The 24,923-nt window shown below is 43.6% G+C and overlaps 1 protein-coding gene across 1 annotated transcript in view; it reads right to left on the bottom strand.

Moving 5' to 3' along the window:
* Nucleotides 1–24,923, bottom strand: part of LOC114605062 (sucrase-isomaltase, intestinal-like) — a 93,238-nt gene that overhangs the window by 29,025 nt on the left and 39,290 nt on the right. Inside the window, exons 8-13 of the mRNA XM_077935805.1 lie at nt 17,806–17,931; nt 17,438–17,569; nt 10,255–10,368; nt 9,256–9,372; nt 9,070–9,154; nt 6,853–6,970 (exon numbers count right to left, since the gene is read on the bottom strand). Of these exons, the coding sequence (XP_077791931.1) occupies nt 6,853–6,970; nt 9,070–9,154; nt 9,256–9,372; nt 10,255–10,368; nt 17,438–17,569; nt 17,806–17,931 (692 nt within the window). The remainder of the gene's footprint in view (nt 1–6,852; nt 6,971–9,069; nt 9,155–9,255; nt 9,373–10,254; nt 10,369–17,437; nt 17,570–17,805; nt 17,932–24,923) is intronic.

Below are 24,923 nucleotides of genomic sequence, written 5' to 3'. Positions count from 1 at the left end.
GGCCTATAGAGTGAGATGAGCGCACAACCCTAGCGTCTGGCAAGACTGGCCCGTACGGGCAGGGGTACCTTTACCTTAGACACTCTGAAGGGGGCAGGAGAATAATAATGATTAAACTTGGTCTTGCCACAGAATAAGGTATCTGCATATGTATTCCAGTTGCATGTGTATATTCTGTGTATCCGCATTTTTCCATGTATAAGACGCCCCCCCGTGTATAAGACGACCCCTATTTTTTTTAACCCAAAATTAAGACAATGCACTATGCTCTATCCGTGTATAAGACAACCCCTTATTTTAAACTTCAAAAATTTAGGAAAAAATATAGTCTTATACACGGGAAAATACGGTATGTAATGCATATATACATATATACTGTTTGCTTTCGTAGATTTTCACGGGTACAAGAATGCAGGTTTTGGTGTCCTCGGGTGTCTTCCCGTGTAAAAGTTGGGGTGTCTAGGCGACGTTTCGACGAGGTCTCACTCGTCATCTTCAGGCTGGTGCTTTCGGCTTCTTGTTACTGGAACAGAGCAGGATCTCAGTGTTTGAGTTCCTATAAATACTGTTGAAGGTGTGGTGTATAGCCTCCAATGTTCTGGGCAGAGAGGAGGTTCCCAGGCTAGTGTGCCTTTTCTTCTTTTGTTCCTTAATTACTTGAGGGATATCTTGAGTGATTTCTTGAGTGATATCCTGAATCCCACTTAGGTGGGTCATTAGGTGTGGATTAGTTGCTCAAGCCTTTGTGTCTTGAACTCTTGAACTTTGTGAAGAGTTTTTCTGAGAAGATGGCTGTACTGCATTTGGTTGTGCTCTGGCTTGGCTTCGTGTATAGGGGCGAGCTGTGGTTTTGTGGCCTGTGCCAGCCAGATCTGTGTAGGGGTTGCGGGGGGGTGCAGCATCCGGAGGTGCCACCATGGTTTGGCTACTGGATGGTGTCTGTAATTTATCTGTGGAGAGGGTCTGGGTTTGGGTCTGGTGTGGTTGATTGGTGATGGCGTTCTGTGTGCCTCTGGATCTGGTGTCAGATTTTGTGGGGAGGGCTAATTTCCAGATGTCTGGCAAGCGGGATGTGTCGTCACGCTTGTTCATGTTGTGAGGGTGTTTCTCTATCTCGATGGCTTCCATGATTATTCTCTTGTGGTGATGTTCCATGTTAAAGAGCAATTTGGAATCTGCAAAATTAATTTCGTGTCCTGTTTCTTTCATGTGTTGGAAAAGAGAGGAAGTTTTTTCTTCTTTTTTGACGGCATTCTTGTGTTCTGCGATACGTGCATTTATTCGTCTGTTTGTTTGTCCAATGTACGTGGATGGGCAGACTTTGCAGGGTATTTCATAGACCCCTTGGTTTTCCAACTGGATTTTATCCTTGGGGTTTCTGAGGATATTGGCTATTTTTTGGTTGGTGCAAAAGGCTGTTTTGATATTGTGTTTATGGAGGATTTTGCTAATTTTATCTGTAGTGCCCTTGATATAAGGAAGGAGGGCCATGCCATTGTTTTCTTCTGTGTCTTGGTTTTTGGGGGGTGTTTCTTTTTGGATTAGCTTCGTAACCCTGTTTTGCTGGTATCCATTGGCAATTAACACATTTGAGAGATTCTGTAACTCAGTTGTCAAGTGGTCTTCGTCAGCCAGGCGTTTGGTTCTGGAGATGAGAGTCTTGGCTACGGAGTTTATTTGTGCAGGGTGGTGGTGTGATTGTGCATGTAAGTAGCGGTTGGTGTGTGTTTTTTTCCGGTAGATAGTGTGTATCTACCGGAAAAAAACACACACCAACCGCTACTTACATGCACAATCACACCACCACCCTGCACAAATAAACTCCGTAGCCAAGACTCTCATCTCCAGAACCAAACGCCTGGCTGACGAAGACCACTTGACAACTGAGTTACAGAATCTCTCAAATGTGTTAATTGCCAATGGATACCAGCAAAACAGGGTTACGAAGCTAATCCAAAAAGAAACACCCCCCAAAAACCAAGACACAGAAGAAAACAATGGCATGGCCCTCCTTCCTTATATCAAGGGCACTACAGATAAAATTAGCAAAATCCTCCATAAACACAATATCAAAACAGCCTTTTGCACCAACCAAAAAATAGCCAATATCCTCAGAAACCCCAAGGATAAAATCCAGTTGGAAAACCAAGGGGTCTATGAAATACCCTGCAAAGTCTGCCCATCCACGTACATTGGACAAACAAACAGACGAATAAATGCACGTATCGCAGAACACAAGAATGCCGTCAAAAAAGAAGAAAAAACTTCCTCTCTTTTCCAACACATGAAAGAAACAGGACACGAAATTAATTTTGCAGATTCCAAATTGCTCTTTAACATGGAACATCACCACAAGAGAATAATCATGGAAGCCATCGAGATAGAGAAACACCCTCACAACATGAACAAGCGTGACGACACATCCCGCTTGCCAGACATCTGGAAATTAGCCCTCCCCACAAAATCTGACACCAGATCCAGAGGCACACAGAACGCCATCACCAATCAACCACACCAGACCCAAACCCAGACCCTCTCCACAGATAAATTACAGACACCATCCAGTAGCCAAACCATGGTGGCACCTCCGGATGCTGCACCCCCCCGCAACCCCTACACAGATCTGGCTGGCACAGGCCACAAAACCACAGCTCGCCCCTATACACGAAGCCAAGCCAGAGCACAACCAAATGCAGTACAGCCATCTTCTCAGAAAAACTCTTCACAAAGTTCAAGAGTTCAAGACACAAAGGCTTGAGCAACTAATCCACACCTAATGACCCACCTAAGTGGGATTCAGGATATCACTCAAGAAATCACTCAAGATATCCCTCAAGTAATTAAGGAACAAAAGAAGAAAAGGCACACTAGCCTGGGAACCTCCTCTCTGCCCAGAACATTGGAGGCTATACACCACACCTTCAACAGTATTTATAGGAACTCAAACACTGAGATCCTGCTCTGTTCCAGTAACAAGAAGCCGAAAGCACCAGCCTGAAGATGACGAGTGAGACCTCGTCGAAACGTCGCCTAGACACCCCAACTTTTACACGGGAAGACACCCGAGGACACCAAAACCTGCATATATACTGTTTATATATACACCCACACCCATCCTTGTGGCAAATTTGTTTAAAGAATTTTACTTCCTACTTGCGGCCAAATTCTATTACTGCACAGCATTGGCTTCCACTTTTAGATTCCTTTTTGAACACCTTTCTGTCTTCCAACCTTTTATTTGTTTAGCCAAATAAAGCATTTGCATATGAGTGCAACTGTTCTGCCCCAAGGGGCAAGAGGATCACTGAGAGATGCTTTTGTATAGTATGTTTTGTGTGGAGCTGAAATGACATACATGCGGGAGAAGGTCAAAATTGACCTTTAGTTGCTGGCTTAGTTCTGTACAACAGACACAGCGGGTGCGCAGTTTAAATCAGACTTCCTCCTGGGAAGTAAAATGGTTGGTTACAAACCCCTGGGGAATAATTCAAAAGTGGAGCCGGGCTCATCCCCAGGAATCTTCTGATGCTATAATAAAGCCCTTAGTTAGCCATTATATGAAAAGAGGGGAGAGCCCTGATTTGGCTCTGAATGCTCTTTGTTAGAATGAACTCCAGTTGATTCCTACTCTATTCGTTATAGAGACTGCTCACCTATAGCCTCTTTTAAATCTCTCTGGGGTAGGTGGACGTTCAATAATAGGAACCGAAGAGTCATAGCGTAAGCCCCTCTGGGCTCATTCTTCTCATAATGCAGCTTAAAGTTACTTTATCCAGTTTCAATTTTGTATTGAAAACAGCATGATGCTTCTGTGCTGTTTCTCCTTTTTTCCAGACCTTAAAAGAGTCTAGCTTCCCTTTTTCAACCACTCTAGTTTCAGAGCAACAGGTGCCTTCAATCTACAGCAGCACCGAGCGTCCCTTGCTCTGCAAAAATGTGCTTGCTTGCTTGCTTTAAGGCTGGCTAGCAACCTGTGTTTCAATCCCACCTCTGTCATGGACTCATCATATGAAATTGGGAACGTTTGTATGGCACTTTGCTCAAAGAACATTTATTTACTTATTTATTTATTTGTTTATTTATTTAGTCAACTTCTGGACCACTTACTATTTATAAAAAAGATTGCAATAAGTGGTGTAAAGGTAAAGGTAAAGGGACCCCTGACCATTAGGTCCAGTTGTGACCGACTCTGGGGTTGCGGCGCTCATCTCGCTTTCCTGGCCGAGGGAGCCGGCGTACAGCTTCTGGGTCATGTGGCCAGCATGACTAAGCCGCTTCTGGTGAACCAGAGCAGCGCACGGAAACGCCCTTTACCTTCCCGCCGGAGCGGTACCTATTTATCTACTTGCACTTTGACGTGCTTTCAAACTGCTAGGTTAGCAGGAGCAGGGACCGAGCAACGGGAGCTCACCCCGTCGCAGAGATTCGAAACGCCGACCTTCTGATCGGCAAGTCCTAGGCTCTGTAGTTTAACCCACAGCGCCACCCGCATCCCTTAATAAGTGGTTTACAGTAGCAATATTAGCAACAGACATTCCACTGCCTCATACGGTCCAGTGTAAAATGGTAATTTGGACCAGCCTTTCCTAAGATGGCTGAAACTTAAAAGTCCAAAATACAGGGAGGATCTTAGGTTGCAGAAGCCTGATTTAGGCAATCTCTGGAGCTTTTTATAGCCTCAAATTTGTAACCTTCCTATGATTTTTTTTTTAACTTTTGCAGAAACTCATGGAGAAACAATTGCTTAACAGAGGTTTCTTTTTCTTTTTTTTAAGGTTGTAAGGTTTTCAAACCATTTCCCAGGGAACTGTTGTGTTCTGTGGAAGCTTGTTAGCAGTTCCTGAGCGAAAAGATCTGTAACTGGAGATAAGAGTTCCTAAAAACAGTTTGCTATTCACTATGTTTATTATCACATTTGCAACCTGGCTTTCCTCCAGGAAGCTCAGAGTGATGTATGTGGTTCTTCCCATGGCTGACTGTTGAAACTTAACCTGGGTCCCCTCTGATACTATACTACATTGACTCTCTACTGATCTTCCTCGCAACTTCAGGTAGCCTTGGGTATGGGGTCCAGAGTGTACTCACAGTTCATGTAAGGCAATACAGTGGTACCTCGGGTTAAGTACTTAATTCGTTCCGGAGGTCCGTACTTAACCTGAAACTGTTCTTAACCTGAAGCACCACTTTAGCTAATGGGGGCCTCCTGCCGCTGCCGGAGCATGATTTCTGTTCTCATCCTGAAGCAAAGTTCTTAACCTGAAGCACTATTTCTGGGTTAGCAAAGTCTGTAACCTGAAGCGTATGTAACCTGAAGCGTATGTAACCCGAGGTACCACTGTAGCTAGAGCCTGCAATCTCCCAGATGAACTAAGGCAGGCAATACAATAAGTATAAATGTGTGGAAGGAAGCCTTGATAGCAATTTTATAAAAATGGAGAGTATGGCTTAGATCAGGGCTCAGCAAACTTTTTCAGGAGGGGGGCAGTCCACTGTCCCTCAGACCTTGTCGGGGGCCGGACTATATTTTGAGGAAAAAATGAACGAATTCCTGTGCCCCACAAATTACCCAGAGATTAAATAAAAGGACACATTCTACTCATGTAAAAATGTGCTGATTCCTGGTCTGTCCGTGGGCCGGATTGAGAAGGCGATTGGGCCGGATCTGGCCCCCGGGCCTTAGTTTGCCTACCCATGATCTATAATGAAATTAAGAAGGTTCTTAAGTGTACCTTTTATAAGAAACCAGAGGCATTTCTCCTGGGCATGGTCGGTCAATTGGTGTCAAGAAAAGATAGGACGTTTTTTATGTATGCTACCACAGCAGCAAGGATTCTCTTAGCAAAGTATTGGAAGACACAAGAACTACCCACGCTGGAAGAATGGCAGATGAAAGTGATTGACTATATGGGATTGGCGGAGATGACCGGCAGAATCCGAGACCAAGGAAAAGAGACGGTGGATGAAGATTGGAAGAAATTTAAAGTTTACCTTAAGAATTGTTGTAAAATTGATGAGTGCTAAAATGTCAAGGTTAAGAAAATATAGAATTACAGCTGTAAATTGATTAAGTAAGAGAAGAAAGGGGGGGAAAAAGAAGAAAATGAGTAATCAGTTAATTGAAGCGAGGGGTTGCTGAAGAAATTTTGAAATAGGGATGCAGAAGGGGGAGGTGTGGGGAAGTTGGGGACGTAAGGTTTATGAAAAAGAGGTTGCTAAATTATACGTGTTTATATGTTTGTGTGTTTATGTATTGTTTATTGTATTGTTTTTTATTTATGTTGGAAAATTAATAAAAAAATTATATATAAAAAAATAGTTTGCCTACCCATGGCTTAGAGCAGTGGTATGGTGTGTGTGTGTGTGTGTGTGTGTGTGTGTGTGTGTGTGTGTGTGTAAAACACTTTCCTTACTAGCCATTTTCTGAATTAATTTCCACCACACTGCTGCTTCTCCCTCTCATCTTTTACTTTCATCCTTGAAAACATGTGCCTGAAATCCTTGGCGCTGACAGCACTTATCTAGCCAATTTTGTGATAAATTCCCTCCTAACTACCACTACTGGAATAACTTTGGCAATAGTTTCTGCAAGGACATATGAAATTACTTTATACCGAAGTAAATTATACTGAAGTACATAAAGTACCCAGGCAGCCCATTTTATATGGACTGGGAGTGGTTTGCCCTGCTCTCAAGTCCACCCTCTGCATTTGCAACATGAGATCCTAAATACAGCCCATTTCATGTTTCCAGGTGGTACCAATTCTTCCTGAACAAAAAAACTTAAATGAAAACGGTGAAACGTATCTTTAAAGATTTTCAGAGCGTTTAGTGGAAGACATTCAGAGAACTTACTGGAACGTAGGTGGGGCTTCAGACCATCCAAAGAGGGAATGTGTGTCATAAAGATCTCCCAGAAAAGTTTTAGAATCTGGACACAGTGTGCTTTGAAACAGAGAAGAATCAGATATTCCTGAAAGTGGAATACAAAATATTAAGAATTATTGTTGAGTAACAAGTCCCTTCACATTCACAGTCATTTTTTAAAAGTAAAGTTGATTCATAAGAAATAAACTTGAAAGTTTTTGTTGGGTTGCTTTATACATCCACCGATAATTACATTTATTCCCATGATTATTCCTGCCATCTGGCTGTGGAACAATAAGGCATGCAGGATGTAGTTGTACCTAGAGTATAAACTAGAAACGCTCTTTTTGTTGTACACGAACTTGTCCCACAGTAATCACATAAATCACTGTCCAATTTTTTCAATGCTATTCACTGTGGCAAAATTCATGGCTGAGAATATTCTCAGAATAAAATTCCCAGCCATGAATTTGGCTCCCTTCCTCAAATAAAGGGAGGAGATTCCTCACTCACAGTTCACCACAACTAAGCCTTCAGTGACAGGCAGTTCCATAATGATGTTTTCCGTTTTGGATTCCCCCCCTGATATTTCATTGTCAGCAGCACATAATAGATATCAGCTGCTTGCTGCCAATTAGGCTCCTGAAAACAGCCAGGGTTTGTTAGAAGGATGTTGACCAGACTAATTGCTGGATGGCTGGCAGGAGCTATAGGGCTTTGGGCTTCCCAGAACAGGGTTTTAACCTTCCAAATTCTTTCATATAGAGAGAATACTGCAGCCTGCATAGGGACACTGAACTCTGCACCCAGGTTACTAGGATAGACATGATTCCTGTTATCAAATAAGTACCCGTACCATTGCCTCTTCCAGCTGACACTGAATGTGAAATATTGAGCAACTGTCAAAATCAATAAAGAAGGTGTCCTCCAGATGTTCTGGACCACAGCTCCCCTCATCTCCATCCAGTAGGGATGATAGATGCTGTAGTTAAGAACACTTGGAGTGCACCAGGTTGTCTATCCTTGCAATAAGCAAGGCACTGTGATATTCAGATCCACAGTCATGCCTGGAATTTTGAACACCAGTGTTCTCATATTCTTGCTCTTTGTGATTTATGTGGTTTCTAGAAACACAATTAGGGTGAGTGAAATCAATAAGACTTAAAAAGCATTTCACTTTCTCTGTGTTTCACCCATCTGTCAGTGCTCAGCTGTAGGTAGCTGTCAGAGGGGAGCGAGGAACCTGGAACCAGGTGTGGCAGAGGGCCAGAAAAAGCTAGGAGACAGAGCTAAGGAACAAGCAACTTTTTTGAAGCACCAGGAAGACCTTTTGTTCAAATCCCACCCTAGACAGGAGGCCCTTTATAGACTAACCAGGGTATGAGGATTCAATGGTCAGCCTGAGTGGACAAAGTCAATTCAGAGCCTGGGGAAACTGCTCCCAAAGCAGCTCTGGTGTCTCACCACATCAGAGCCAATGGACATCTATTTCTAACCCTGGTGGGTCCTGACACCATTGGACTGGAGAGGTAGTTATAAAGAATGCAAGTGAACTCTATGAGCCTGCTACTGCCCCGCAACACCACTCCACCCTCCAACACTCTTCATCCTGCTGAAACAGTTGTGGTCACAAAGATAGAAGAGGAAAAAGTGATGAAGAGAAGGAGGAGAGCTTATGCTCTCCAGATGTTACAGGGCTACAGCTTTCGTCATCCATGGCCTTTGGTCATGCTGGCTGGGGCTCATCCCCATCCTTGGGCTTAGGTGTTTTTCAGGGGCACTGTCCAACAAAAGTAGCCATTTCCCAGTCTGTCCTGTACAGGCCTTGAATTTTTGAAGGGGAATTCCACACATTTTCTCCACAGAGGGCATCATGGATTTGCCCACAGTGTAGTACAATGCCAAGAGACAAATGTGATTCACAACATCATGATAGAGACTGTAGCTACCTTGGAAGAGAACTTACTGTCGGAATCATTAACAACTGTATCACTTATACAAGCCCCTTTTTATCTTCTCCCTTAGGGACAATCAAGCCTTGAGTTCTATATAGCTCAAGATCAATAGTGAAATACCAGCGATGTCCTAGAAGGACTGATTCTGTTTTTTTAAAAATAAGTGCCTACTAAACTTTTAGAAACATTGATGCTGTAAGTGGCTATAGGAATCAGGCAAAGGATATTTGTTTTTTCAAAAGTCACTTACTGGGAATGTAAGGTGGGTAGTTGAGGTTGTTGTGAGCACAGCCTGGGATCTGGCCATTGAGAAAATTTGAGGGTTCATTCATATCCTAACCAAATAAAAAACAAGAAACAGGTTAGGTTTTATGGTATACTTTGGGTGGGGGAAGAGAGAGAGATAAAATATAAAGGGAAATATTATCAAACGTACAAGCCAAATACCATCATAAGGAAGGACATTATGGAACTGAACACACATCTGGGTCCACCAGTCAGCTGTTTTGGGGTTGAAGTAGTCAGGGTACACTGAATTTCCTGGAGCCAAGGCCTGGAAGTGAGAATGAAATATATTAAGATAAGGACATTTCGGTCCTGCTAATGGACATGGAAAATTTCAGAGATTGCGTGGGATGCAAGCTCAGAGTGTACCACTTGTTGGCATCTGTCTGTCTTGGGAGACAATGGAGTGTGCCTCCAGGGGTGAAGTAAAACAGCTGGAGAATCACAGCACCTGCTGTGGCTGCTGGGACAGGTCACTCGAAAGTGCTGCCCCCCACGTTGTTTTTGCTTCCCTCTTGGCCTCACTGATGTGGTCCAGAGGAAAGCAGAGCAAGACATTTGGCACCAGCTTGGGTGCAGGAGTTGCCGGAAGGAGGTGTACAAGGTGCCAGGGGTTTAGGAACTCTACTCCAGATTTGTGTAGGGTTTACCCTTTAGACTTTTCTTCTCCCAAAAATATCCCGCAAGGCAGAAGGTAAGGAAATACTTCTTCTTGGAATACTATTGCTTATGTCCAATTGATTGTGGAGGGCTACTGCCAGTCACTGTCAACAATACTAGGTTAGATGGACCAATGTTTGACTTGTTGTCCTATGTTCATATGAAATCATCAAGAGCAGTGTCATAATTAGGCAATAGTATTGTGAGAATGGGTGTTGCTCTCTCTTCCTTTACTGCTACTGTGATTGGACATTGCTGCCTTGAGAACATAACGATCAACATGATACAGCAGGGTTTCCCAGCTGTTTTGGGACTACAACTCCCATCAGCCCTGGCTAGCAGGAACAGTAGTCAGGGATGATGGGAATTGTAGTCCAAAGAAACACTTTGAGACCCTAGTTTGGGAAACTCTGTGTTACAGCAATGTAAACTCTTCCAAACAACAACAACTATCTTATCCAATCCAAAGGATTGCCCCATAGATACCTACCTGCCCAACAGCTGGAGTCACTCCATCTGAATTTTTCACCCAAATTCCCAATTGTTCTCCAAGTTCGTAGGGTTGGTAAGCCCCTCTAGCTTGATCTTTACTTAGGAAAGGATCCTGATGAGGGAACAAAACAGAACAAAAGTAAAGGATAGGAAATAGAAACACTGCAACAATACCGGTTTTGAAAAATGGATCTGAGATGCCTGATTATACTGAACAAAATGGAACTACTGTTTGGATATGACAATAACCTGGATATGAAATCACCCACTAGAAACCCATTAGCCTTAAAGTTAAAATTTAAGGTGACAGAAATGCAAATATAGTATATTAACAGAGCACAACATAAATCCTTCCCTACATAGACATGGGCTATGTAACATTCTTTCCAAACGATGGCATGGAAGAAACTATTGGTAGGCTGGCAGAATGTCAAAGATGGAAGCAGGACCAACCCTACCATTAGGCAAGATGAAGTAGCCAATCTCAACACACAGCAGGGTTTTTGGGGTACCATTAAATGGTGGCAAATGTCCAATTAATTAATTATTACCACATGTTGTTACCATATTATTAACCACCATGGAGGTGCCATTTGGTTATTCCCATCACGTATGAAATTGCTTGGGCCACTTCTGCGTGGAAGCTACCAGGTTGCCGTCAGAGAACATTATTACAGAAGAGGCCATGAAAAGGGAGAGAGAAGAAGCTTATCAGTCAAAGTGTGAATCCAGAAAAATCCTGTTGGCACTGGACTACTGACTCTTAGAACATCGGAGTATTTATTGGAATTTAAACTTCTTGAATAGAGAATTTCCAAGAAGCTTAAAAACTCGATCACCAAATGAAGCCAAAACTTAGGAAGTTGTCACACTGTGCACTTTCAAACTGTGCGCTGGGTATGGCTACACTTTGCAAATGCAACACACGCTGCCTGAACGGTTTGCGATGAGAACGAATTGTGATTTGGCATGAGCCACGTTAGGGTCCTTTACGATTAATCTTCTAGTGACAAACTATTCAGATTATCTTGTTTCCAAGGGACCAAGGGGTTTGGAAAGTAAGCAAGCAAGAAAACATCTAACTGCACCACTGCTAAATTGCATTGGGAGCTATATTTTTTATAGCCTTCTTTTTATAGCATTTTTCATATCTGTGTAGAACCGGTTTCAAGTCCATTTCATGATATTGGTTTCATCATTTTTGACCTGGCAATATATTGTGAATCATGATGTGTGCTGACGTGTGTGCTATGCACAAATAACAATGTGGGGGAAAACCTGAAGCCAGCCAATGCCTCTACAGTACATAGCTTCATTGTGATTTCATCCTTATGTTTAGGGAAGTTTTTAATGTTTAATAGCTTACTGTATTTTAGTGCTTTGTTGGAAGCAGCCTAGAGTGGCTGGGGAAACCCAGCCAGATGGGCGGGGTATAAATAATAAATTATTATTATTATTATTACAGACATTGTGATATATCAGTATATCGTGATGTTCAGCAGGTGATATATCATGAAGTCAAAAATCAGACATCATTCAGTCCTACTGTTTACCTCTACATAGTTCCATCCTTATTTCAGACATCATGATATATCAGCAATATATACTAAAGGTAAAGGTAAAGGTACCCCTGCCCGTACGGGCCAGTCTTGACAGACTCTGGGGTTGTGCGCCCATCTCACTCTATAGGCCGGGGGCCAGCGCTGTCCGCAGACACTTCCGGGTCACGTGGCCAGCGTGACAAGGCTGCATCTGGCGAGCCAGCGCAGCACACAGAACGCCGTTTACCTTCCCGCTGGTAAGCGGTCCCTATTTATCTACTTGCACCGGGGGTGCTTTCAAACTGCTAGGTTGGCAGGCGCTGGGACCGAGCAGCGGGAGCGCACCCCACCGCGGGGATTTGAACCGCCGACCTTTCGATCGGCAAACCCTAGGCGCTGAGGCTTTTACCCACAGCGCCACCCGCGTCAGCAATATATAGTGATGTTGAAAACCAGGGATGTAAAACACAGCCGTTAGTAGCCATTTCATACGCCTTACCCTCCACAAATTTGTCTAATCTTCTTTTAAAGCCATCCAAGTTTACCGCCATTGCTGTCTCTTGTGGGAGCAAATTCCACAGCACTGTGCGCAGAAGCACTTTCATCTGTCCTCAATTTCCTTTCCATCCAATTAATTGCCACGTTAAGAGCACTGCACAATGCCACTCTAGCGGTGGTGGCACGGGAGCTCTGAGCCACACTGTTGCACCAGTGTGACGTCCTGGCGTGGCTTATTGTACCAGCACAATGCCAACACATGAGATCTTTCCAACACAGCAGGCGCACTCCTAAACATGTAAGTGCTAAGAGCGGGTCATAGAATTGAGCCTTTAATCTCATTCCATTCCTTCCCTAATAACTAAATAACGGCTCAGTTTGTCTCGTTTTTTGAAAAAAATAATCTTTTATGATAAATACTGTGCTTTTGGGCACAATACTCTTATTTCTGGCAGACTGTACAATACTTTCAAGTGGGGCGGGGGGCACCTACAGACTTGAGGAGTCCATGCGTTCAGCAGGTGTGCAGTTTTAGCTTACGCAAAACCCCTCAGACATGGTGTTTTTTTTAAGTGCTGCCCTTACGTAGTAATTAAAACCCAGGCAGGTGATACCCAGGGGACATTAACACTCTAAAACAACTCAGTTTAATTATCTACACCTAATCTGAACCTCTGATATCTCGTAGCCAAAAGTGTTGTTGTAGTGCATAAATCTAATACATTATGCAGCTCCTGCCTCATACCAAGGAGAACAAAAGGCTCTGGTGACTGATTTTGCATTCCAAATAAACTCCGTGCCTTTTTCACATGCTCCTACCTATTCCTCAGGGAATGAGTGCCATATTAGAGACTGACAGAATAGCTTAGGAAAGGGTCCAGATAATTGTCTGAATGGCACACCAACGATGCAGTTCTTTTGCTGGAGTTAAAGGTCCGGCCCTGGATGCGTAAGCTGGCCTGATTTCTTTGGCAGAAGAGTAGGATATAATTTTGATAAACAGATATTCAAGAATAATGCACATTTTTCCCCCAGTGCATGCACTGGGGGCTACTGTAAATAAGCAACATTTGACAAAACCAGATCACATTCATACTGGGAGGAAACAGCCCAAACCTGAGTATGTTTACTCAGAAGTAAATCCCACCATGTTCAGTCTCAGTGGGGCTGATCTTAAACCCTTAATGTCCTAGTCCTCAAGATCATACACCCAGGCTTGCAACCTGCCATTTCAGAATTAATCCCACCCCTAGTTTTTTGTATGCCAAAGTTCCTGAATATTGTTTTCAATTGTTTAGTGAATTCTAAATTGTTTCCCTTTGCTGTTGCAACGAATTCTCTTTTCTGTGGGGGTTGATGGAGAGCAGGCAACCTTCCTCATTAAAGTTATTCCGCTGGAATAGATGTTGATCATTCTGCTTGATAACCATTGTTACTTTTAGAGCATCAACCTTTGTATGGAAACAATGCATTTGCTCTGACTCAGAATAAGTCAGAGGCGAAAATGGGGCCATTGTTCAAGGCAGGCAGCAGAGGCTGATGAGTAAGCCCTGACATTCTTAGGGGGGAAATTGCCAGGAGGCAAAGGGGTGGCAGAGAGACTGAAATTGCCTCATATATTTTTCACATGATACACTCACTTAAAAAACAACAACACAACAGTGATTTTTATGAGGTGAATGCAGCATCCAAATTTGCCTCCACTTCTCCATGCATTGAAACCCGAGGTGTCAGTAGCAGATAGCATAGTGCTTACCTGACTTCCCAACAGCTGAGTTATAGCTTCTACCTGGGAGGAGCAAAGTGGTGGGAGTCTGGCATGGTGCAAATGAATGAGCAGAGCGGCCACCAGATTGGTTCCGCTCACGTGTTTGCTTTGTGCTGCTTCTCCATCGCCTCGCCCATCTCCCTCCATTAACCAGCAGTAACTCAGCTGTCAGGAAGTCAGAAGAACACGGCCACACACCCCCATCTGCTCCAAGAAATATCCCCGTTCTTCTAAATCCAATGTCCAGAGGAAGCTGGTGCATTGCACAATGTGGAGGCTCGTTCAGAAGGACAACACAAACAGGTAGACAGTCACTGCTCATTGGGAGTTCACCACGATCAAAGATAAATAGAGGAACCTGACCTTAAAGGGAAACTCAAAATCTTTGATAGCATTATGGGTACAACTACATAGCTAATTTGGCTTTATAAAGGTAAAGGGACCCCTGACCATTAGGTCCAGTCGTGACCGACTCTGGGGTTGCGGCGCTCATCTCGCTTTATTGGCCAAGGGAGCCGGCGTACAGCTTCCGGGTCATGTGGCCAGCATGACTAAGGTGCTTCTGGCAAACCAGAGCAGCACACGGAAACGCCGTTTACCTTCCCGCCGGAGTGGTGCCTATTTATCTACTTGCACTTTGACGTGCTTTAAAACTGCTAGGTTGGCAAGAGCTGGGACCGAGCAACGGGAGCTCACCCCATCGCGGGGATTTGAACCGCCGACCTTCTGATCGGCAAGCCCTAGGCTCTGTGATTTAACCCACAGCACCACCCGTGTCCCTATTTGGCTTTATACGTTGACTTAATTATCATAGATGCATAGGCAGAACATAGCAAGTGGGTCAGGCGAAAGGCCCATTTAGTCCAGGACACTGTTCTCAAAGTTGAGAACCAGATGCTCATGGAAAGCCCACCAAGCAAGACATCAGTGCACTTGTACCCTCACCACTCGTGATTCCAAGCAACTGGTAGAACACAGCCATCATGGCTAGTAGCCATTAACAGTCTTATCCTCCATGAAATTGTCCAATTCTCTTTTAAAGCCACCTCTATCACGTCCCTCCCCCTTAATTTACATTTCTTCTAAGCCAGTGTTCCTCAAACTTGGGTCCCTAGCTGTTTACAGACTACAATTCCCATCATCCCTGGTCTTGCTAGCTAGGGATGATTGGCAGTTGTAGTCCCAAAACAGCTGCAGACCCAAGTTTGCGAAACACTGTATCTAGGCTAAAAAGCTCCAAACACGATGAACTTTCTTCAGAGGAGAGTTGCTCCAGACTCACAATAATTTTGATTGTCCTACGCCTCACCTTTTCTAGCAATTCATTTTTCAGACGGCGGTTTCGTTCTTGATTGCTTTGCTAATGATCCCTAGCAGGGCATTTGCCATTTTCACAGTAGCTACACTATAACCCTGTCTTCACTGAGCTGTTCATTAAAACCACCACATCCCTTTCTTGGTCAGTCATTACTAGCTTGCACTTCACACTGAAATGTGTTTGCCATTCACACGTTCACCTCCTAATAAGGGAATGAGTTTATTCTGCATGTATCGGTCTCTAGAATAGAGGAGCAGACCGTCTCCCTCCTCCTAGCAGCTCACAGAGGCAGCTGTGGCTGAGGACATTTGCATTTCTCCCTAGATTATGCCCCCTTCCATTCTAAGTAAAGACCCATTTTTGACATGTTTTCATCAGCACAGATCTTGGGAGAAAGCAAAAAGTGCTCTTCAGCTTTAATCGGTATTCTTGCAATTATAACACCAGGTCCTATTAGTCTGCAGGATGCATTAAGAATTCTTAATGTGCTTCCTTTGGTGATGGATTTACTAAACTGAAGAACTGTGTTTTCTGGCATGCTTATGGATTCTGAATTAGAGATGAAATATTAGGCAAGCATTTAGAGGGAAACTATTAGGCTAGCGTTATAATGATGTTTTGTGCATTTATGCTGCACATTTCATCTGAGCATCCATGACAGTCAGAGGGATGGGGTTCCCCTGAGGCTGACATGAACAGGAAATATGTCACTTGGCCAGTCTCAGTGGCTCCTCCCAACAGATATTTCCAGAGCAGTAAAGAATCTAGCTTCACAGAAGTAGCTCCCACACTATTCTGGTAACATGAGTTGGCTTTAAAGGGCACAAGATGGCCTAAGAACTTCCTTCTGCCTTATGAACAGATTATGATCATGACAACCAATGTACTCCCCCCCCCCCCTTACAAAATCCAAAGCAGTGGTTTTAGTGGGTTCAAGGTAGTCAGGAAATTCCTTTTTCCATATTCATGCAGACCCTCACAGAGAGATACACTGAGCTGGATGGATAACAGAATTTTTGCATAGCAGGGATGGGGAGGTTTTTTCAAACCCAAGGCTTGCATTCCCCTGGGGTGCCATGCCAATAATAATAATAATAATAATAATAATAATAATAATAATAATAATAATAATTTATTTATACCCCGCCCATCTGGCTGGGTTTCCCCAGCCACTCTGGGCAGCTTCCAACAAAATATTAAAATACAATAGTCAAGTAAACATTAAAAACTTCCCTAAACAGGGCTGCCTTCAGATGTCTTCTAAAAGTCAGATAGTTGTTTATTTCCTTGACATCTGATGGGAGGGTGTTCCAGAGGGCAGGTGCCACTAGTGAGAAGGCCCTCTGCCTGGTTCCCTGTTACTTGGCTTCTCGCAGCGAGGGAACTGCCAGAAGGCCCTCAGCGCTGGACCTCAGTGTCCGGGCAGAACGATGGGGGGTGGAGACGCTCCTTCAAGTATACTGGACCGAGGCCATTTAGGGCTTTCAAGGTCAGCACCAACACTTTGAATTGTGTTTGGAAACGTACTGGGAGCCAATGTAGGTCTTTCAAGACCAGTGTTATGTGGTCTTGGCGGCTGGGTGGGGCCAAAAGCAAAAGTAGGCAGGGCACTGGATGCAAGAGGATACCTTCCAGTGAGGCACTTGAGGAAGGCACAGAGAAGGGCCAATGAGGGGTAAGTCCTGAGAGCCAGAGAAAGAGAGAGGCTTAAAGGACCTCATGTAGCCTCCAGGCCTGATGTCCCTCCATCCCTGCAGTACAGCTTCCCCATCCCAATCCATGATGGTGTTTGTGTTTTCTTCCTCTCCCACACAGTACTCACTTCCCACCCCTCCCATTCTCATATTTTCACTAGGGACCCCCAAAAAAGAAAAGAAAAAAACTGAGCAGAGCATACTGAGAGTACAATGTACATTACCCGGCCGGGGGGGGGGGGGGAAGCATCCTGTTATAAAAGAAAGTAGAGGAAAGAATCTTTGCTTCAATGCCACAATTCATATAGCAAGTCGTATGAATGAAAGCAATGTAAACAAGGTTAGTACTTAAGCTCATTTACCAGAATAATGACATAATGCAATCCATCCTTCTTCAACTCTTGCATGAATTCCGGTAGGCCAGCATACTTTTCTTTGTCATATGTGAAGTCCAGCTTACGGTCCATATAGTCAATGTCTCCGTACTGGACATCCTGGCAATTGCAACAGAAATTAAGAAGAATAAAGCACAAAGTTGGTCAAGTTTTACCTTTTTGCTCAGGCTGATACCATAATAAAAGCTGGTACAGAAATTATCCCATGCCCTATCAATTATACAATTAATATAATACCAACAAACATTATCAATACTATTCTTTTAGGGATACACTCTGTTCATTGTTTCCCCCAGGAAACCAATTTAAATACACATTGCAAAATGCCCACTTACGTAAGGGATGCCATACTCTGTCATGCGCTTCACAACCTGTTCTACTGCACCAATGTCAGGATATCCCCATCGTGAGAGCTGGTACCCCAGAGACCAGTAGGGAGGAAGATGTGGCCGTCCAATAGCCTTAAAAGCAAAAAAACAAAACCAGAACATTTTTTAGTTTTTTGGTTCTTTTAAGTGTGCTGCAGAGTCTCATACAGTGACAGAGAAATTTAGATACCGTATTTTTTGCTCTATAAGACTCACTTTTCCCCTCCTAAACAGTAAGGGGAAATGTGTGTGCGTCTTATAGAGCGAATGCAGGCTGTGCAGCTATCCCAGAAGCCAGAACAGCAAGAGGGATTGCTGCTTTCATTGCGCAGCGATCCCTCTTGCTGTTCTGGCTTCTGAGATTCAGAATATTTTTTTTCTTGTTTTCCTCCTCCAAAAACTAGGTGTGTCTTGTGGTCTGGTGCGAATTATAGAGCGAAAAATACAGTATTTTTAGTTCTTTCTGTTAATATGAACCTCGGTTTTCAAACGTAATCTGTTCCGGAAGACCGTTTGACTTCTGAGGCATTTGAAAACCAAGGCGTAATGGGCAGTCGGCAAAATCCAAAATTTCTTTGAGAAAAAAGAAAAACACGCAGCGGAAGCCGTTCAACTTCCGAGGCACGTTCGAAAACGGAAGCAATTACTTCTGGGTTTTTGGCGTCCAGCTTCTGAAACGTTCAGCTTCCGAGATGCTCGAAAACCGAGGTTCCACTGTAATTCTATTCTTTGTAGTGCAGACCTTGGAATTGTGGGGAAATTATCACTTTATCAGGCAACAAAGCAGGAGTCTAGTGTCACAATCTGTGGAGAGCGAGTGTATATTTCTTCTCAGAAGTAGTGAGTTCAAGGGGACTTGATCCCAGGTAGTGTACACAGGATTGCAAACCTTGTTTCTGTTGGGGAAGAAATACTTTTGGAATCTATTTTCGTTGTGTGTTAGTTTTTCTCTGCACTTTGAGCAGGCAAGATAGCTAGGGAAGCTGATTAGAGGCCTTTTAAACAAGTAAGATGTCACGAAGATGCAGGCAAACTTTTGTAGTTAAAGTACCACAAGGAATATTCACACAATAGCTCTTTTGAAGAGCAGGAACACAACCAGCATTATCAAGGAGCAGTTTTGTCGAGCAGAAGATTCCACCCCGGAGGAGAGCACTTTCCTTCCTCTTAATCTATCATTACCGAGTAGGGTGGGTGGAAATCAGATCAAGTATCGTTTTCAACAGAGGTGCCAAAATGTCTCAAAGCCAGCATTGTGGAACAGCCACCATGAGCTGATTTTGCCTCTCAACATTTTGCCACCCTAGTAATTAGTACCATTTCACCAGATGAGAATATTGTTATAGAACTGCATACAGGAGTTAAGGTCACCTTCTGATGGATTTTCCACCTCAAATATAAAACAGCCTTATAAAATCCTACAGAAGCCTGATTTTGCAGTCCTTGCTACTTTCGTAGCCTTGAATGAGAGGCTGTTGAGGAGATCTGTGCTAAATAGGACAAAGTGGGAGGGAAAGCATTCCCTTCTTATTTTCTTCACCCAATGCATATTTGTTCAGGCTTTTGTCAGATGATGGGAAACAAATGGATTTTCATCTTGGGGTATAAACATCACTGATCACTTCAGCAGTGGGTGTTTTGCGGTGGGGAAGACAGATGCTGCAGACCCCTTTTCAGGCCCACAAAGAAACAAAATTGTGTCCTAATTTCACCCAGTGACTGGTGTCTCCCTCTTTCTTCCCAATACAAGCCTCAGCTGTGCCTGGGATTTACTGAAACTACCTTCTTGCTCCTGCTATAGTCCGTACCCTAGTTGTTTCAATTTACCCCCATCTAAAGTTCAGGTCTAAATGGCACATCGAAGAGACCATATTTAGCTGTTCCCATTGACAGGTGGCTGTTCCATGCATTTGTATAGCAATACTGTTCCGCTAATTAAATGTTGGAAAAAAATACCCTGAGTTTTCTTCCACATACTGGCTCAGTCCAATCCCCAGTTTCTTCATAGCCATTGCCAATTAGCAAGCCTTTAATTAAATCAATACAACATTTTGAACTTTCCAGCCCAGAATGATACTATTTTTAATGCCACAGTCTGCTAAGCTACCTCATCGAAAGGTTGGTGTTTATTCAGAGCTCTCTGAGTTTTAATTATTTGCATTCACCTCCTCAGGTCAAACACACACACACAAAAAGCTCAGCTAATTGCAATCGACTACTCATAGTTCAGGCACTTGATTTGGTATAGCTAAGCATTTGCAAATTGTTGAATGGCAAAACAACAATTGTGCACTCCTTGAAACCATCACACAAGATGGCTTTGCCACCCACAGGGATGAGCTGCAGACAACCGCAAGTTTCTCCAAATGTCAAAGCACTTTTAAGATTGCTGTCTTATATATTAAGGTTACCAGATGTTTTTCAGTGAATCTGGGGACACTTTTCAACTTCAGTAGGAATGATAGGATTTTGTCAGGGGACTGATTTGGAAATCTGGGGTCTGTCCCAGGGGAAATGGGGACATCTGGTAACCTTATTATATATAGTATATAATCTTAAAATTTTACATTGCAAGTGCAACTGGATACTATGAAAATGAACTCTTGCAGCTTTATCAAATCCTAGCATTGTACAGGTGTTCAGCTACTAATCAGAATAACTCAAGATAAGAAATGAGGGTTGGCTTGTCATGGAAAGAATTAGTAAGAAGAGCTTTGGAAAGCTATGTGGTTTTTTGGGAGGAGCGGGGAGGAACCGGTTATAGAAGTTTTCAGCGTTGAATGCACTTTTCACCTGGCTGCTGACACTGAAAGCTAACAAGTAACCTCCCATCTGTGTACACAGTAAGTTATGACTCAAAGGTCTACTGTCCCTTAGCAGGGCTGGATTTAGGTTGATGAGGCCCTAAGCTACTGAAGGTAATGGGGCCCATTATATGTCCAGCTGTCCTCTGTCAACAACAAACAGACATCCAGAACGCATTAAGTTTGAGAACTAAGGTACCCCTGTATATAGAAATGAGCAAACCAGTGATATTTTAGGGAGCAGGCTAGCAGGAGTGGCACATTACTTACATCATAGGAGCCTACACAACGCAAAACACTGTTGCTGTATGTAGGTTTTATTTTATTTGTTTTTTATCTTATATTTTAGAAATGTACATCCAGGTTTTTTCCCCTTTAAATTTTCTGGGGGCCCCCAAGAGACTGGGCCCTAAGCTATAGCTTGTTTTGCTTATACGTAAATCCAGCACTGTCCCTTAGCCAAAAATGTTGTGATCAAAAATGTTGTGTGCTTATCGTAGGGAATATGAACAAAAAATGAAATGATGTCATTTAAAATCTACCTAGTGCTTTTAATTAGTTCAGTGCTTTTGCACTCATTGGCTGGAAAGCTGGAAGACAGAAATAGGTTTACTTCTTGGCACTAATGGGAACTTATTTTCTAAGCATCACAGCCGTACAAGAAGAGGGTGTGTCTTTTGTCCCAATCATGTTTGGAGAAGGAAGGTATCAACCTCCTTCATGTATGCTGCGGTCCCAATAAAGACACCCTTCACCTATAATTCATTAAAGGAAAAACAATGGTATAGCTACAACTTATGCTTCTATCATGGTGTGCTACTTGGCTCTTAGTGAACTTAAAAATAATAATCAAGTACTGGGTTGTTACAGACCTGTCAGTACAAGATTCACACCACATAGTGGCAGAACTCACAGCCAGGTGACTGAGACATTCTTCAAGGGGAAAGGTGGAGAAGAGGCTTGCTGGAATTCCCAAGAGAAGAGGCTTGGTAAAAGCCACTTCCATTACCATCCAGACTCCAGAATGAAGTAATGCAAAGGGTGATGTGTCTGCTTGCTTTAGATTTGGGAGAAGTTACGGGGACTAATTAGGCTTGCACCCATGCAATTTGTTAAATATATATGTCAGAGCTGGGACGCCTCCCCCTACCCGCCCCGTTGCAGCAGCTGGTATTGGGAAGATATTTGGCAGGAACCCCGGAGTTTCCCTGGCTTTCTCAGGTTCCTGGCAAGAGCAATGGCAAAATGCATGCATCGTCTCAGGGCATGACCAAACTAAGCTTCTCAGTAATACTTCTGCAGGAGAAAGAGTTCAGCAGGAGTTCAGAGCAAGACTCCAGCACTGAAAGTCTTTCTCACAGCATTAAAGCTTCCTCTCAATAACTGAAGGGCCTCAATGTACCAGTACCCTGCTGCTAAGTATTTGAGGGTATGTGTTCCCAAACAGTAAGTACCACCCTTGCATGACATTATCTTAGGTCACATCAACACCATATATTTAAAGCACATAGCTTCCGCCAAAGAGTCTTGAAAAACTGTAGCTTACGTTTCACAGAGTTGCAATTCCCAGCACCCTTCCTAGGATTTTGGGGCGGAAGCCACACGCTTTAAGTGCGTGCAGACATGACCTAAATTCAGAGCATCAGGTTGGTTGGGAAACCATGGACAACACGATTCTCTTGCTGATGCCACCACAGGGCAATAATATGTTCCACAGAGCCCACAAATGTACTTGCCAACCCTGCATAATAAGACTGGAAATTTCCAATGTGGAAGAAACATTATTTGCCTATTGGGTGGGTAGGTTGTCTAAAGGTAAAGGACCCCTGACAGTTAAGTCCATTTGTGAATGACTCTGGAGTTGCGGTGCTCATCTCACTTTACTGGCCAAGGGAGCCGATGTTTGCCCACAGACAGTTTTTCTGGGTCATGTGGCCAGCATGACTGAGCCGCATCTGGCGAAACCAGAGCAGTGCACAAAAACGCTGTTTACCTTCCCGCTGGAGTGGTACCTATTTATCTACTTGCACTTTGATGTGCTTTCGAACTGCTAGGTTGGCAGGAGCTAGGACAGAGCAATAGGAGCTCACTTCATATCAGGGATTCGAACCACCGACCTTCCGATTGGCAAAACCTAGGCTCAGTGGTTTAGACCACAGCACCACCCACGTCACTGGGTAGGTTCTCTACCTCAAGCTATATATTAGGTTCAAAGCTTTGAAATATTGAGCTCAGTGCCAGATACAGCACATGGGACATGTGGGACAGATTCCTATACTTCTATCAGCAAATGGTCAGCCATATATCAGGCTTAACTTTACTTAATTAAATGGAAAGGAACCAAGACGGTGAAGTACACAAAGTAGATGAGGTACACAAACTGGTTCCATATGAGAACTGGGGTCTAAAAAGCTGCTTAAACACACACACGCTTCTCTGACCCAGTAGAATCATTTTTTCTTTGAACGTGTGATCTCCATGTCATACCACAAACTGGATGGTTGGCTTTTTTATAATAAAAAACAACTTTCCTCCATTTTAAAAACAGTTTTGCCACATTGCATGGTAGAGGGACTACTAACAAATCTATCACGGAATTTTATGGATTCTGAATGCCATCTTTAAAATAGATATCAGGGAAGGACAGGATTTAAAGCCACCATTCCATACTCTCCAACATTTCTCCAATGAAAATAGGAATGTCCTATTCAAGGCCATCTTACCCATAGGCACTAGGGGTGTGGGGCACCTGGGTGCCGGGCTCTCAGGAGCGCCAGGCCGAGAGCCCAGGGCCCGAGAGTTGAGTCCGGAGAAGAGCCCACCCGTTGGTCAGAGTGCTGCGCCGGGCTCTTCTGCTGCAGGTGGCTCTGCGCAGCAAGTTCAGGGGCAACCGAGCCAGTGAGATGCTGAGGTGGCCGGCCGGCTCCACCCTCCTGCACACCTGGGACTGGGCAACTGGGGGGGGATCAGTTGGGTCATTGCACCCTGGCACCGCATATGCTTAAGACAGCCCTGATCCTATTCCATGATAATGATAATATTTATACCCTAACCATCTGACTGGGTTGCCCCAGTCACTCTGGGCGGCTTCCAACATATGAAAAAGCTCAATAAAACATTAAACATTAAAAATTTTCCCTATACAGGGCTGCCTTCAGATGTCTTCTAAAGGGTGCATGGTTACTTATCTCCTTGGCTTGGGGGCCACATAACTCCATACCCTCCATTTCTCTGACGCAAATAGGGACATCCTAAAGAAAACCGGGACATTCTGGGTTCAAATCAGAAACTGGGACGGCTTCTGTAAATCTGGGGTTGTCTCTGGAAAATAGGTACACTTGGAAGGTCTGCCATTCTACATGATACAGTTTCTTTTTTCTACAAGACAGACCTCTGCAGCACCTTTTCACCAACTAGGTACTGAGTTGATATTGATGTTGGAGCTCAAGGGTGCGTCCTTCAATAACTTAGACTTTTCATCTGCATTAGCATGCCTTTAGGAGCATCCTGGTTTGGGCTATAGGAGTCCTTCTCTAGGCAGTGTGACCCATGCATAATCCTGTTATAGATTCAGTTACGTAACTGCATCCTTGAGCTTGTAAACATCGGGTGTAACCTAAGGCAAGGCTATATTCTGCCAGAGCCCCCCTGAGGAAACAGCATGTAGGGTTGAACAATTACAAGAAAACTGCTTGCAAGGTGTGCTTAACTTTTAAAACAGTTCCTTTCCCAAGTTCATTAGGCTGGAGCATCTAAGGTGAACTTGATTTTGAATTAACAGAATAGTCCAAGAGAAGAATTTAAAAGTAGGACAGCTGGGGAAACAAATGTTCCTTAGTCTAATTACGCCTTAGATGGTCTCTCAAATGGATCCCCCTGAAGCTTCCCAATAAAGTAACCAACATCTGGCAGATATTCCAGATGGTTCCGCTGAAGCAGAGCAGAATTTAGTAGACCTGGAATTTACGTCTGATGTTGCCAGAATAGAGCTTTCTTTCCTTGAAATGCAGCCTCAGTGTAGAGCTTTCGGTACGCTTTGCAAAACTGCACAGAACAAAGGCTATAGAATAATTTGCAAAAGTACAATAGAGGGTGAAGAAAAATAATTGAAACCGTAGAAGGACTAAATCTATAGGCTACTATAGCCAGAAACAAGGAGATGAGGGAATGTCAAAGAGGATTTTTTTTTGATAAATTCTTCCTGCAAAAAGTGTCTTCTGCATTTGACCATTCTTAAAAAGCTTCACAGCTGAATTCTTATGGGAATGTAATGTATCTGTT

The sequence above is a fragment of the Podarcis muralis genome, chromosome 10 (genome assembly GCF_964188315.1).
Source record: "Podarcis muralis chromosome 10, rPodMur119.hap1.1, whole genome shotgun sequence".
Taxonomy (NCBI): Eukaryota; Metazoa; Chordata; class Lepidosauria; order Squamata; family Lacertidae; genus Podarcis; species Podarcis muralis.
Note: the sequence above shows the minus strand (reverse complement) of the source record. Positions and strands in the feature narration are given on the sequence as shown.